This window comes from Sardina pilchardus, chromosome 22 (assembly GCF_963854185.1).
Source record: "Sardina pilchardus chromosome 22, fSarPil1.1, whole genome shotgun sequence".
Taxonomy (NCBI): domain Eukaryota; kingdom Metazoa; phylum Chordata; class Actinopteri; order Clupeiformes; family Clupeidae; genus Sardina; species Sardina pilchardus.
The window spans coordinates 26,290,899-26,306,943 of record NC_085015.1 but is presented as its reverse complement, the minus strand read 5'-3'; the positions used below and the strand labels follow the sequence as shown (position 1 = coordinate 26,306,943).

At 40.6% G+C, this 16,045-nt stretch overlaps 1 protein-coding gene across 1 annotated transcript; it reads left to right on the top strand.

The window, feature by feature from the left end:
- The first annotated feature begins 1,434 nt into the window (after positions 1-1,434).
- pus3 (pseudouridylate synthase 3) lies at positions 1,435-5,242 on the top strand. The gene is made up of 7 exons (XM_062526849.1): positions 1,435-1,551; positions 1,686-2,251; positions 2,444-2,721; positions 2,950-3,133; positions 3,914-4,023; positions 4,323-4,495; positions 4,706-5,242. Exons 2-7 carry the CDS (start codon positions 1,733-1,735, stop codon positions 4,981-4,983), a joined length of 1,542 nt encoding a protein of 513 aa, XP_062382833.1. The 5' UTR covers positions 1,435-1,551; positions 1,686-1,732; the 3' UTR covers positions 4,984-5,242.
- Positions 5,243-16,045: the final 10,803 nt, after the last annotated feature.

Below are 16,045 nucleotides of genomic sequence, written 5' to 3'. Positions count from 1 at the left end.
TAAATATCAGTGAAACAGTCTTTTTGTAACGTTTTAACTAAATGTGTGAACAATGAATAAGAAATCAGAAAATTCATTATGCTGGGGCTATTATACTCCAGCAACACTCGAAGAAGGGATGGAGAGGCCCCTATCATGATAAAACAAATGTGAACAATGATGAAGATCATATCGTGTTCGTTGTCATTGTATTCTCCTTTAGCAAACTAAATTAGGCGTAAATCATACGATTTTTTTTTTGTGGAAAAACATAGACTAACTATTCACACAAAAGGGTCCTCTTTAAGTAAAAGGTGAAGTTTTGTGGTAAAGACCATTGAAAAACAAGCATGTATGATTGAGTTTTCATTTGTCTGTACAAGCTATGTACTGTAGACCATGGCCCTGGACGAACACGTTTCAGCACCCTCGCTTGTGGACAGCGCCTGTGTCTCTTGTCCTGGATCATAACATTGGTCATGCATGCATTGGTCATGCAATTTAAAAAAGGTTTGTAAATATTGACAGTATTATGGTTGATATAGGCTGAATAAGTCTGTTCATATCAGTTAAGGCACAATCAGAAGGTTGTCACAAGTTTATCGGCTGGTTTATAATGAAAGCGTCTGACGATCACCTTTCATATGGTGTGACATCGCCACCTGGCGACCAATCAAGTACGAGCCCAAAACAGTGTATGAATGTCAAAACGGCAGGCCATCCCATCTCGTACCTATCTCAAGTTAATTGTTTATTTGGTTCCATAGACATTTCCTGTTAGCAGTCGTATCGATTTGGAAGGTGTGTATGTCAATGTTCTTTAGTGTCTTTGAGTTTTCCAGTTGTTTTCGGCATGTATAAGTCTAGAGTGGCTACCTATATTTGTGAATGCTCCGAGACCTCTAGATTATTTTAAGACAGAGAGGAAAAGTGAAAGGAAAGAAGAAGATAAGTCAATTCAAATTAGAGGCAACGAAAAAGATTAGCTGCAAGGCTAGGTAATACGGAAAAATAGGGGAAGGAAAAGTGAAAGCTCCAAATGAAATGTGAAATAACAAGAAAATATTGGAGGAAAATATTGGAGGAAAAATAATATGCAAAACAGGAGAAGAAGAAATAGGCCTAGTGTGCACAATATTAAGACTGGGATATACAGGATTGAATTCAACACTTGAGCTGGTAGGAAAAGGTATTGGTTTATGCACAGAATGCCAAACACAGGAAGATGTGGATAATGTTTTATTTAGATATGAGGTACAGTGAGAGACAAATATGGCAAGAAATGGACAGTGATATTGAAGATATTCTTGGGGAACAAGGGATGCAAAGACAGACTTATTTATTTTCCTTAAATACACTGATTCAATTAAATATTATTGTCTGTTTTTTTGTGTGTTTATTTTTGTTATTATCTATTATTTATAGATTTATTTTACACCATTTGGACTGAGTAGCCAAAGGTTTCTGCAACATTCTACACTCCTGTAGGTGGCGGTATGCAACAATTGAACTATGCAATCTGCCAAATAGGTAAAGAAGAATAAGAAGAATCACTTGCGTGCGAGACAAGCAGTGAGTTAGAGGCGTGTGTTGTCTACATTTTAGTGTTTTTTCTTGTGTATAGCAATGCTTAAGATGAATGTGGTTTAATAGTGATTCACGTGAACTTTTTGTGTTTGTTTGTCCTATGTGTTCTTTTCTTCTAGTGACAGCAACAGTGCCGGGTTAGGTAGCCAAGAAAGCTAACTGGCTAATGTTGTCGAAGTTAAAGTGGATAGCCCGCAGAGACATCACTAACAGTACTTTTAAAACGTTACAAAATAATCCGATACTTTATACAGTCGTCGCTCGAGTCAGCACCATGTCGGCGGACTTGATGGCAAGAATTAAGGAGTTGGAAAGCGAGGTTGAGCGATTGAAAACGGAGTTGAAAATATCAGACCCAGGTAGTCAAGCCAGCAAGAAAATGAATGGAGGCAGTAAACCTAAAGTGACAGCCGACACAGAGGGTCAGGAAGATGGAAGGAGCGCGAAAAAGGGCAAGAAAGAGAGGCCGTTTGACTTCTCTGCCCATCCAAGACGCCACGTCGCCATGCGGCTTGCTTATTTGGGTTGGGAATATCAGGGCTTTGCCGTGCAGGAAAACACAGACAATACCGTTGAAGCCAGACTGTTCGAGGCCCTACTGAAGACTAAACTGATCCAGGACAGACAGAGCTCCAACTACCACCGTTGTGGCCGGACCGATAAAGGAGTGAGCGCTTTCTCACAGGTTAGTTCAAACAAGTTTGATTGTTTCATCAAAGCCTTATTCATTACATGCATGACAACGTCTTGTACACACCTGTACTACATACTCATATAGATACAATTGTACCAATTTTGTAGACCATAGTATTACCAGTAACGTTTCTATTTTAGTGAGATGTTTGCAACATCTTCTCTTAACTGTTTCTCCCTGCAGGTCATATCCATTGACCTGCGCTCAAACCAGTTCTGTGGAGGTCTTGGAGTAGTTGTTCCTACTAGTGATGGAGCCAGTGCGAAGAATAAGCCAAATGCTGAGGAAGTGCCGTATGTTAAGATGCTTAATCGTGTCCTACCCCAGGACATCCGAATACTAGACTGGGCACCAGCTGAAATTGGGTTCAGTGCCCGCTTCGATTGCCAGTCCAGAACCTATCGATACTATTTCCCGCGCGGTTCCCTGGATGTGAGTCTCATGGCTGTAGCTGTGAAGCGGTGGGTGTAGATGGATGTCAGCGAAAAATGTAAATGCCAGGATTGTATAGTTGTTATGGTAATTCTCATAGATCAGTGTTATCAGACACTATGGTTGGTATGTGGGGAAATAACACACACACACACACACACACACATATATATATATATATATATATAGTGTAGTAATAATTATGTTTTTATAAAAATTAAATAATATTTGCACGTTTTCCCTGGTCCATAATACAGATACGAGGGCACTCACGACTTCAGAAACCTTTGTAAAATGGATGTGGGTAATGGAGTGCTGCAGTTCCAGAGGACCATCCTGTCTGCGTCTGTGCAGCCGACCCAGCCTGGCCAAGCAGTCTCAACCGACCCCTACGACCTCTACGTGTTTGAGGTCAAAGGGCTGGCCTTTCTGTACCACCAGGTGGGTGGTGACGGGTTTTGTCCCATAGAAACGTATATGTGCAGGTCCTTGATTCTGGTCAAAGACTGTTGATATTTTAACTGCTGTACCGGTCAAATACACCTCTTGTATGAATGCTCTCACTGTTGGCTGTGATAATTGATCAGTCAAATTACAAGCATATTTGACACTTGAGGTAAACTTGTCTTGTCTACCTGTGTCACAAGCAGCTCAGACTAGTAGAGTTGAGATCCTAATCCGATGTATATTTGTTTTTAATGAAACTCAGCAAAGTTTGTCTTCATGGTCCTAGTGTTTTCCAACCTTTTTTCCTTGAAGGCCTTGCCTGTGTCAAAGGCAAGCCAGGGCCCCCTACCCGCACACAGACACACACACACAAGACATTGTTTTATCCAACAATCGGGGTCCGGGCATGAATTACCAATGCCTAGCCTAGCTTGACCCGAAGGTTGCTTACGCAAGGTCAGATGTCAGAGGTAATAAATAGCTACATGAATTCAAAAATGGAACAAAAATATGTTTTTATTTGGAGAGTTTTGATTGTCTAACTGGGTGTGTTAATGGGATTTTATGCATTTAGGCCTAATGTGCGCAAACATAATTTTGGTAACCTCACAACCTCTGGCGCCCCCAGGTTGGGAATCACTGCTCTAGATGTTAGCTTAAGGAGCTTGGAAGGAAAGGGTGTAATATATCATTGGCTGTCGCTCAATTTCTGCCGACTTCGGCCAGAGCCATAGACTCTCAGCTCTTTAAATGCGTGAGCTATTCTGCCCACAGGTACGGTGCATGATGGCCCTTCTGCTGCTGATTGGACAGAAGCTGGAAGCTCCCGACGTCATTGATCAACTGTTGGACGTGGAGAAGAATCCGAGAAAGCCCCAGTACAGGTGACAATAAGATACCAGCTATTTGTTGTTCGGAAGTGAATTTCATATTTACAGTATGTGAAGCCGTACGTGAGTACTTTGTGTGATTAATCCCTATTGGTCTTAAAAGTGGAGTCTTTTAATGCAGTTTCTCAAATTCCACTAATTTCATCACTGTCTGCTAGCTGTTCAGAGCTATTAAAAGTAAAAACAATGTGACTTTTAATTTCACTGTTGAGCTCCGATATCAACAGCATCTCTCGGCAAAATGAATCACGGACTCTGCTGTTAAGACATGCATATGTTTGTTTCTTCTCTAGCATGGCAGTGGATTACCCTCTGGTTCTCTATGACTGCCACTTTGAGGGCCTGAGCTGGAAGAGGGAGGCTGAGGAGGTGGGCTTTGCCCTGAACACGTTGCACCAGCACTGGACACAGGCTGTAATCAAGACCCAGGTCCTGCGAGGCATGATTCAGGGCCTGGAGAGCTTTGGTGGGTCCTAGTACACTACAATTCTTAACATGTACTATACACAAAGCATATCTTACTACTGTTGTTGACAACCTGTTTTTTAATGCATTGCATTAATTACGGCCATGATTTTCCAATGCCTATGACTAGACTATGATGATTTCAGGGGATAGGCCAATACAAAAACAACATAGTTCCTCCTGGAGTTAAAAAAACCCTCATTTGTTTCAGGCGAGGCGCCCACTCCTCTGCAGTGCTGGCTGATGGAGGGCACCAGGCAGCGCAACTACCGCCCCCTGCTGGAGAGGCCTCGTTGTGAGAGTCTGGAGTCCCGGATCGAGCACTTTGTGAAGAGAGGCAGGCTGGAGCGAGAGGAGGGCGAGAATGGAGAGGAGGCTCTGCTCAGGGGGAAGAGGTCCAAACACTCCCACAGTCTCTCTCCACAGACTGTTGCACCAGGAGCGACACAATCAGCCCAGCTCACAGAAGAAAAGCGGGACTCTTTGTGATCATATCGTATCTCTAGTCATAAAAAGGACTACTGTTTTTTTTTTAAACTAATTACTTTGTTATTATTATTCTTTTTTTTTTTAAACCCAGGGCGTCTGTCACGCAGTTACGCAAACGATTTGGATATTAACTGTATGGGAATGTTGAGCATGAAAGACTTGCATAGAACAATACATCACAGTGAATATAATGTCAGATTTTACTACATTATGAATTATGTAATATAATGACATTTGAGTAAATGGTTGATTCTCTGGTCTTGATAACGTCTTTTTGGTTATAGCTGTACATTGTCTCTTGGGATTACACATTGATCATTATCTATGATGGTTGTTGCCTAAATTGTCTCATCATAACTCTATGATTAAAACTAATTTTGCCACAGGAGGGTATATGAGAACCTTACAACAATGGTGATGCATATATTGCATAGTTCAACACATGTAACCTTAAAGGAACATAACCTTTGGGGAAATTAGTTTATTTGCCACGTACCCCAGAGGTAAGGGGACACATACCCTTCCCTTTGTTGGAGGTGGCTTAGCATACAGTTATATTTTAATCAAGGATCAAACTAAACGCACCAGAGAGGTAGCTCACCCCCTCCCTTCAGTACTCCCAGAGAAACTCCACAGTGTTTCGCATCGGGACAGGCTACCGGGAATTTGTTTGGAGCCTTGGTTGCCTACGGAGACCAGGTTTGCAGTATAGCCTACTCAAGGTATGGGCAGATAGTGGATTGTAAGGGGATGTTACTGAAAGCAACAAAATAGTTAAAAGTGATTGAAATAGTTTTCAATTCCTGATTTCACTATACTAACTGGTATAGGGCCACTGTGATCACCTCCTACAGTATGGCCCTCTGGACATCAGGAAGGAGGAGGACGGCAGCATGCTGTTGGCTGTCTTTGAGAGATGACCCATGATGGGACTTTTGGTTTGACCAGAGAGGGTTGAAGCGGAGCGAGAGACGCAAACCTTCGACGATTTCCACGTTCTGTTTTCGCAAAGGGGAGGGGGGAGAAATTGACCTAGAAAGTGACGTTACATTTGAACTGAACAGCTTGCCAATCTGACAGAGATCGATATCCCACTATGACGTCTTTGCGACACACATCTTTAAGCAGACAGGAACTGTTCGAATTTTGCTTCCATAGGGATGCATTATGTTGCTCTATCTTGTCAGTAATGAAGGATCTTTGGTTTGACTCCTCATCTGATGTTAAGTGAGCTTACTGCTCTCATATCTGCAAAAACTACTAGGAATTGTTGGGAATGCATAAATAACCTTCTTTTGGATGTTTGATATCATCAGGAAATCCCTATTTTGACAGCCAAGTAGATATGGTAGCACCATTGGACTCTTTCTTTCATACACAACATCAACTGAAGCGTGCTAACATGACGTAAATGACTAGGCACCGTTGTTCAGCTGTCTGTAGTATAAAGCCCACCCAGAAGATTTGATTGATGTACTGTAAACTACTCTGTTGTGGGCAATAGAGGCTTCTCAATGGAACAATGTACTGGGTATGGTCTTGGTGTCTTGGCGCTCTCAAGAGGGATTTTAAGACCTCTTCTAATTCTCCAATTACTTCTCTTCTCTACTACTCTTTCCCCCCTTTCCCATCTCTTTCTCTCTTCCTTTTTTCTCCATTCTGTCTTAATCTTCCCTTTGTAGTACCGTTACAGGACTGGACTGGTACGCCTTTGAGGGTCTACTGACATGAAAATTAAGGCAGCAGAGGCAGATTAAGGGCAATATCGCCCTACACAACCAGGAGTTTGAGGGCAACTCTGAGAACATGAGAACAGACATGCCAACAGTCACAAACGCGTACAGTATGACTTACCTTTTTCTTGACCTTTTTGACCTTTATGGAACAGGTCCATCTCCGAGAGTCCACTGACATGAACATCAAGACAGCAGTACTCCTTGGTTTCAAGGACAGCATCGACCTGCACAGACGGTCACCTGAACATATTACATTATCTTTTTGACTTAGGAGATGCTTTGGATACAAATATTTCTTATCAGAATACTACATGTAGATTTTCATCAGTGTGTATGCTGTCAGTGACTGGAGCCCAGAATCTTATTGTGGTTAGGAAGACAAGTGGAGCGACAGGAAAAATGGAGCCAGCCTTTTCTATTATTCTGTTTCGTGAGGTATGCAGATGTTCATCTGTTTGTTTTTATTGGCATGTGTGTGTATAGGATGTCAACGAGTTGCTCTCGGAGTGTCTGCTGCCAGGAACTGACCGTGGGGGACATGACCTTCCCGTGCCCAGTGGACACTCTGCTCACTGGTAGAACGGTTAACCTTAGCTGAATACCCACAACTCTTCCACCTATCTCCAGCATGTAAACAATGACTCATGAAATCATATCACACAAACATAATTGTCTTTTGGGGCAGTGTTCACTGAATTTTGTATAATTAGGCAGGAGATTTATTAGCATATAAAATAGAAACGTTTCCTATCTAAGCCATGCACTGCAGTCTTCCACTAGGTGGAGATATGGCTCTAGTTTCTCCACTTTCAATTTCAGTTTTCGGGTCAAAATACACTGAACATTCACACAATGAAATGCATACTATATTACACCTTCATAAATAGGAGACTAATGCATTTAAACTGGAATAGACAAATGCCCAACAGACCCCTGCTGTGCAAAAGAGCATATTTTTGACATACAATTATATTGTCTCTAATACACAAACATTGGTAGTTGTAGCCCAGATGTCTGTCCTTAGTGTTGCCATCTGCAATTCTTATTTGCATTTCTGCATGTATTTGTTTATACTAAAGTAATGTGTGGTCCTCCATAGTTAACATGAAGCTAACAATAGTCTACTTCTACTTCAAACGATAGTCAAAAATCATTAGGTAGCTAAGAGGCAAAAAGTGAACACATTATTGTATTATGTTCTGTCAATTCGCTTTATTCACCTGCTGTCCATTTCTAAACTAAAAGGATGCTGAGGAGTAGGCTACCTCGTTCTTTAGATTCGAGTCCAAAGGACATCTATCGCACTGACCTATCCACATAACACATTTTTGTCTGGTCCGTGCGTTTCCCGATAACGATGGATAGACACTCTTACGAGGGATTTCTACGATTCATCTTAAGATCGATCGTTAGGATTTGCCGACTGTTTCCCGAACATGCTCGTAGCGTGAACGCGCGTGCACTGCTCTTACGATGCTCTTTAGGGAGCTGTCCACGATAAAAGTTCTGAAATATCCCCTAATTTGATGGTGATGTCAGGTGACTGCACGTCATAGCTAAGCCACCGTCTGAACATTGGATCTAATTAACATAAATACGAAAATAGAAAACCTTTGACATCTGCATGTAAGCATTCCAATTAGCCTAGGCCATATGCCACACGTATACATACTTTTTATTATTTAATATTAGATTGTTGCCCCGTTTTCATGTTTGTTGGAAGATATGTAACATATTAGGCTTCGGCTAGCTTACTCCTACATCGTAGTTCTTTGCTAACCTACTTGTGAGAGCACGGTGTGCTGCCTGTGCAATATGTTTCGACGTGTCACTTAAGCAGACGTTTGAATAAAGAGGTAGGTTGATAAGAAAATGAGAAAATGTGTAGGCTTAAATAACATAGCCTATAGTCTTAGATTTTGACGCAGAACAGACTATAATCACATATTCCTTTCTCTGTTTTTACCTCATAAGCCTAATAAAAAATAAAAGGCCACACAAAAAGATAATGGCAAACTTTTCTGGCAACGTCTCCTTTCATAACTTGTAGGCTAGGCTATTCTTATCCGGTTTTAATAACATTATATGTCCATTCAATGAAGGCTATTTTGCACGCTAAAATCTGAATCATCACAAGTAAATACAATAAAGAATGGTAACGTAAATTGGATCATTATATTCTTAGTTGTAATCCCCCTGCATATCCTGCTGGTGACTCCACTGAGGCATATGCGTTACGACGCTCTCTAGGCAGTAACGAGCACTCTGGATCACTCGTAGATCTATGAGTGTTTTCACGATGCTCTTAAGCTACGATGGTTTCGGGAAACAGTCGGCAAACCTTAAGACGGTCGTAAGAGGGACTTTACGATCATCGTAGGCTTACGATGCTTTCGGGAAACGCACCTGGGCCACTCCCCTGCCTCAACGTAAATCCACTTCTGGCTTGGTCCCCGGTCCCCGGGCCCAAGAATTGCCCAGTTACTGAAAACTGACACAGACCCAGGTGTGGCCCAAGTCTCAAGTCTTTTGTCACAGTCCAAAATCAGTTGTAGGATAACTTTATCTGCTCTAGCCTACTGTAATGCAAATTAAGAACGGTTTCAACTAAGTGTATTTTTCAACATTTCGGTATCTGCACATGCAAAAGATAGCCTACATGATGTTTGTCTGTGTTACTATAATTGTCTGTAGGCTATAGCTCAACCTCATCATGTATGACATTTTTCAGTGTTCAAACTTCAAAGGGATGTGTGCATTTTTATTTTTTCTTATGTAGTGTTCAAAGGGAACCATCTGTATCGAAAATGTCCTTAGGGGTTATTTTTCTCTTTTTTTTTCAAGTTCCGTTTAATCTATTAACTAAAACTAGCCTACGAGACAATTATCATTGTCAGGTCACGTAGTCTAATTGCAGTTACATGCTGTATCTACCATAGAGGACAACGGTATTTCTTCTCTTTAAGTTTCATTTCAGTTAATAATAGCCGACGAGACAAATATCCTTGCCTAAACGCACCGTAAGGTGTCACGTAGTCCAGTTGCAGTCACATGGTCGAAGTTTTGTTTCATTTATTTAAGAATTTTACTTACTACTCTTGCATTTTCCCTTGGAGATTAATAACGTATGTCTATCTATCTTTCTATCTATCTATCTATCTATCTATCTATCTATCTATCTATCCACTAAGCTAACCTAAACTCAAGGATTGACTGATGGCATTTCAAACTTACGCCCATATCAGCGTTGAATTTTGCAACATAGGCCTACACCTACAACGCTCCTAAGAAGTTCTTAGCACTTAAGAGCTTCTTAACAATTCTGGGAAACCCGGCCAAGGTAAGTAAATGTGTATTCACCTGCAGTAGTAGCCCACCCTAGGCACCCTAGGATGTGTGGGTAGCCTATTTGTAGGCCAACTCTTGTGGGCACGTTTATCCATTCATTCCGGTAGAGTTGGGATGTTTCTATTTGAGACGCAGCAAGTCCAAATTGTGATTTTTGCTCTGCACATGCGTATTAGTGTCCTCTTTGATCATGGGAACTTTGAACGACATAGGTAGGCTATCTCCAATCCAAAATTATCGGCAAGCGCCAATATCTTCTTTTTTTTTCAGATTTCTGTCGCTCATGAAAATATGAATCTCCAGCACTCGAGGGGCGGAGGCAGTGCGCTGTTTAAAAAAACTCAAAATTAGAAATAATTTGCCTTTTATTGAGAATACAGAAACAGTATTATTCACATGATGTGTATGTTACACTAGGCTATAAACAGGGCCAACATATTTTCTACCAGCCACAAAACTATTATTAGGCCTATTGAAAAAAGGTGTAGGCCTACAACTGATCTGCATCCATCTTGCAATCATGTCTTTGATCTTAATGTTCTGAGTTCATTGTGAGAGCCTACACTTTAAATTAGTCCCATGTGTCTACAGTGCAGTTTCTTCCTCCACACTCTGTGACATACCTGCTGACTGTAAGATAAGCTAATACAAATTGTAGGCCCAATATATCTGCTATTACACTGAAACAGGGTAGTAGTTCTGAAAATCACAGCAAAAAATACATAGAAAGCCTACAAAGCCTTGAACATTCCTTATGAAGCTCATCTCAGCCAGGACTCGCTGCTTCACAAATTCAGAAAGGTGGCTAAAGATGAATAATAAATACATAAATAAACACAGATATAACACTTTTTTCCATTTTATTTTCTGAAGAAACAGCCTTAACCCCCAACAAGCATGCCATTTGGCAACAGTGGCAAGGAAAAACTCCCATGTTCCAGGAAGAAACCTTGAGCAGAACCCGACTAAATTGGGGGAGCCCATCTGCTTCTGGCTGGCTGCAGCTCTGGATGTACAGTCAGTCAGACAGTGTATGACTACTAACAGACAAGTGATCTGATCCAACCTCTGAAGAGTCACTGAAGTCAGACAGTGTATCACTACTAACAGACAAGCGATCTGATCCATCCTCTGAAGAGTCACTGAAGTCAGACAGTGTATAGGACAGAGGAGAGGGTGGAGGAGGTGGGGGGATGAATTCATAGTTAAGGTTCTTATATTTGTTATAATATCCAATAGGCTCCTCATAGTCCTCCTCCTGGGAGTCGGAAGCTGTTGTGGAGCCCTCCATATCCATGTCTGCGTTCATATCAGAGAGTTGGTCCTGGTTCATAGACAGATACAATGATTTTAACTTCATGTACTATTACAGAGTATAAAACTGCTGGTGAAAGCTGATATTGGCGAGGCAATAAAGGAGTTTTTACCAGATCATTAAAGCGAATCAAACCATTCACCAGGTCCAGGTTATCCTCTCCTGCAGACTGCAACAGACAGATAAATAAAATTGTCATCATTTACACTGTAGGTTTCTGTACCCATCAGAGTTAACATACCGTGCTATTGGTGTATTTTTTCTTTAGCAGAATATTTGTAATACTTACCATGGCAGGACTGGACATTGGTTTCAGTAAACATACTGAAACATAGGGTGGACAGAAGAATTCATACATCTTATGTGGTCTCAACTCCATGATAAACGATAAATCTGGATTCAAAGAATACACATGGTTAAGAATACAATTTATTTTGCATGTTTGTTTGTTGATCATTTAAACACAGACTTTTGACTTAAGTTGACAGGAAGATTTGCATTCTTAATTATTTTAACTATATGCTTACCCATATGCTACATTTAGTATGTAGACCTACATTTGTTTATGCTTTAAACTAGGCTACTCTTTATTCTGCACGTCAAGTCTATTTTACAGTTGTTTGAAAATAATGCTAATATCAGGAGCCCTACCTACAGTATAGGCTAATAGCTATGAGAAAACATACCAGTGAAGGATAAATAGCCTCTTAGAGAAAACAGAAGACGCTGTAAACTCTTCAGTGATCGCCAATATTGTAAATGAAACCAATGCCATTCTAATAGCTTTGGGGGTATTATGACGTTTGGATTAGTTAACGTCACTGATTATGACATCTTTGTGCCCATAGAAACAGCTCAAGCAAGCTTTATAAAGAGGCGACGTCACATGCCACTAAGTTCGTTGCAACCATGCAGAGCCATGTAGATACATGTCAAGTCAAGTCAAGTCATATTTTATTATAGCACATTTAAAAGCAACAGCATTGCACCAAAGTGCTTTACATAAAATAAATAAATAAATAATAATAATTAAGGTAATAGTAATGTAGCCTATGTCTATATGGCTCTGGTTGCAACATGTTACAAAAAAAAACTCAAAACAATTCAACTAATCCTAAAAAATAAAGTATGACCACTAGAAAGAGGTGACCCCAATGCATAGCATAAGGAAGGCATTCAATTCAGTTCATGATGTGGACCGATATAGCCTAGGCCCCTATATTTTTTATAGCCTACTTAAATACAAAAAAATCCCACTCAGCTAAACTCTCAGGATGCGATGACATTACTTTCTCTCCTTATGATAGCCTACGGCTCTAGCAAGACAGAACCCTTTCCATAGCATCTGAAGAAACCTACCTACACAAGCTAGGTGTTCTCTAATTAGGCTACGGGCTATTGGCTAGCATGCATTATGGAACCGACTGGATTATGCATTTGGGCGAATTGCGATTACGACTCAGCCGACTGGTGAGTTGCGATCGCCTATTCTGACTGGGCTCTCCAGCAGACTGGCAATGAGCACTGGCTGCGACGTTTTTACTTTGCGTAGCCTCGAATTAACCCCCTAAACTAGTGATACTCCAGACACTCTTTCACACTTAGAGAGAAATGTTCCGTGCGGGTTAACCAAGCATAAAACAGCCAACTCTCACGTTTTCGGCGTGTGACACACGATTTTGCCTGTTTACACACGCACGCACGCCATACATCCATTTTCTCACGCAAAACAAAATCTGATTTTGGGTTGAGATTCCTTTGTTCCTTTTAAAACTCCCCAACGGTAGCCTATATGGCGCTAAGAAGCGCCACTGTACAGTAGGCTAACCCTATTGCATAGACATCTAAGTTTGCGACAGAAGAAGGAGACACCCGCGGGAGAAAATCGCAATCTGGTCAGAGAGGTAGGCTATGTTGATATTGTCACAAATCATAGGCCTATCATTAATTAAGAACTCACTCTCTTAAACCACTCTCTTAAACTTAACATCTTGAAAGAAATCTGTTTGTGTGGATGAACCTCATTCCCTAGCCTACAACTAACTTGTTGCACTTTTGTTGCACTGTTTTGTTTGGTGTGGATAAATAACTTCTGGAGAGAGCTAAATCATAGTGCTCACTAAAATCATAAAGGAACATTGCAAGACACTCATCTCTTATATGATCCCTGAAAGATGTTCTTCAACTTGTTAGTGTTTTGAACATGTATTTTATCTAATGACACAGAAAGCAAAATTAATTGCATCCACATATTGTCATGCATCTTTTATTTCACTCGCGTAAAACCGTGAGATAGAAAGCTATGGAGTTTAATTTGTGCCAAAATGTTCAAACAATACTTTTTCAAATTCAAACAAAAATCAATTAATCAAAATATCAAATACAAAATCTAAACAAAAAAAATAAAGTTGAAAAAAAAAAAATCTAAACTCGCAAACAAATGATTTGTGTTGTTGCAAAAAAAAACTGTTTGAATAACTTGTCTTTTGGTTTACAATAACAACAATCATTTGCAGCGACATCATTGTTTGTTTGCTCCTGGCTTTTTCAGTTGCGATTCTGGCTCTCGCTGCCTGTTTTTTTGCGCTGCCTGTTTTTTTGCTTGCGGTTCTGGCACAAACTTCACATGTGGGTGGGTGTCTGGTCCGTGTATGCTTCTTTCATTTGATATTCAATTAAGAACCAAAAATAAAAAAAAATCAAACAAATGACTTGTTATTTCATTATTTGTTTATGAATGTGATACGAAGAAGAAAATAACGCTTTGTTTTTCAGACTTTTGATTTCGTGGTCAGATCAAAAGTAGAACATTTAAAAAACGGACTCAGGGCTAACTGATTTTGATAATTTTGTTTTCCCCATTGCTGTGACCTGGAAGTCAATTCAAAGTCACTTTCTTGGTCTTTCAGTGCTCATCAGTGTTGCCAATTTAGTGACTTATTTGTTGCTAGCTTTAGCGACTTTTGGCAATTTTAGCGACAGAAAATATTGTCTGGCAAACCAGAAACTGCGACTTTGCGCAACTCAGTTTCATTGTTGAATCGTTAGAAAATCATCTCCCTTCTCGTGCCTGTTTTCTTGAACATTGCATTCGCCCAAATCGTTGCTCCATGATTATAGAAAGCCTAATGATTAGTCTGTAGTAGCCTAGGCTATCAGGCCACGTTATTGCATGGAAGTAGGCTACAGTGGGTTGACACACTGAGGACGACTTGACGCCGAAACGTTTGTTTTTTAGGCATGGTGCTACAATAAAGAATAAAAAGATAACGAACTAGTGAGTGCACATTGGAATTCCCTAGAAGTGGCCACTTACAGTAATTCACGCACATTGAGTTGTATTACAACTTATCGCCACGAGGTGGCAGTTTAAGTCCGCTGTAGCATTGGCCCTGTGTTTGCCGGTGTTATGTTTGTATGTCTGCTTTTCCCCAACTACTGGTTTCTTTGCGCATGCTCGCGTTGCTCACAACAGCTGCAGGAGTTTTCTGTGCCATCACTACACTACAACCACTCGGACGAAAGACATGTGAAATATAGGCTATGGGCTATTTTAGCAAAAAGTGGACCACAACTTCATTCACAAGCAGAGCAAACAATTCAAATAAAAAAAACTAGATTGTCAGCTGAGGGGACGTTTAAATAGCCTATAGCCTAGGCTAACCATAGTCTTTAGGTTAAATTGTGTATAGCCTATGGTTAAGTTATATTCGGACTGGTCTGACAGAAGCAGCAGCTGGCAATTGGAAGTAAATAATTTCCGGGGTCACAGCAATCGGAAAAAAATAAATATCAAAATCAATTTTGTCCCTAAGTCATTTTATCAAATGTTCTACTTTTGATCTGACCACGAAATCGAAAGTCTGACAACGCGTTAATTGCTTCTTCGTATCACATTCATAAACACATAATGAAATATCAAGTCATTTTTGTATTTTTTTATTTTTGATTCTCAATTGAATATCAAATGAACGAAGCATACACGAACCGTGTCTGTGGGGTGCATTCCTATTGGCTGATGCGTTTTGACTGACAGCTTTACTATGGATTCAAGCGCAAGAGCTACCCACCTCCCCCCCTCCCCAGTAGGCAGCGGTGCAACGCTCTTTTTGGCCACTATGTACAGGTATATGGGATGTGGCGCTATTGAGCACAGTATGTCAACCGCCATAAGAAGAAGAAGAAGATATTTGACCACAGTAGGCTACACCAAAGCAGAGACGCGTTATGGACTCAAAACAATGGGTTTTCCTCACTACTCATTAACCCAAGGTAAGAAGTGTAATCTAATTTGTTATGGGTCTAATTTAGGTTTGTCCACATACACATCTGCGTCCTGTCTGAGGAATCCCCTCAGATGCTGTATCAGGGAGTACAGGTGCTCCATCACGATGAGTTGTTCTGCACAAACACACAAGCACAAGCAAAAGACAAATTACATGTACTAATCAAAAGACAGAGCTGGTCACAGTGCTTAATAACATTTCCTGGGGAGATGTAACAGAAGAAGGTAACGTTGGCAACACTGCTTGAGCTGAGCTCCCATGTTTACAAAAAGTAACATTTCGACCCTTGGGTCTTTCTCAGGCAAATGAACCAATACTCTAACTAAGGTTATACTATGTCTGTGGTCTCCAAACCTTCACAAAGAGTGGACCTCCAG

Coding starts and splice junctions, on each gene's coding strand:
- pus3 (XM_062526849.1), top strand. CDS start 1,733: ATGTTGTCGAAGTTAAAGTGGATAGCCCGCAGAGACATCACTAACAGT. Junction 2,252..2,443: donor GAGTGAGCGCTTTCTCACAG/GTTAGTTCAAAC, acceptor TTCTCCCTGCAG/GTCATATCCATTGACCTGCG. Junction 4,496..4,705: donor TCAGGGCCTGGAGAGCTTTG/GTGGGTCCTAGT, acceptor CATTTGTTTCAG/GCGAGGCGCCCACTCCTCTG.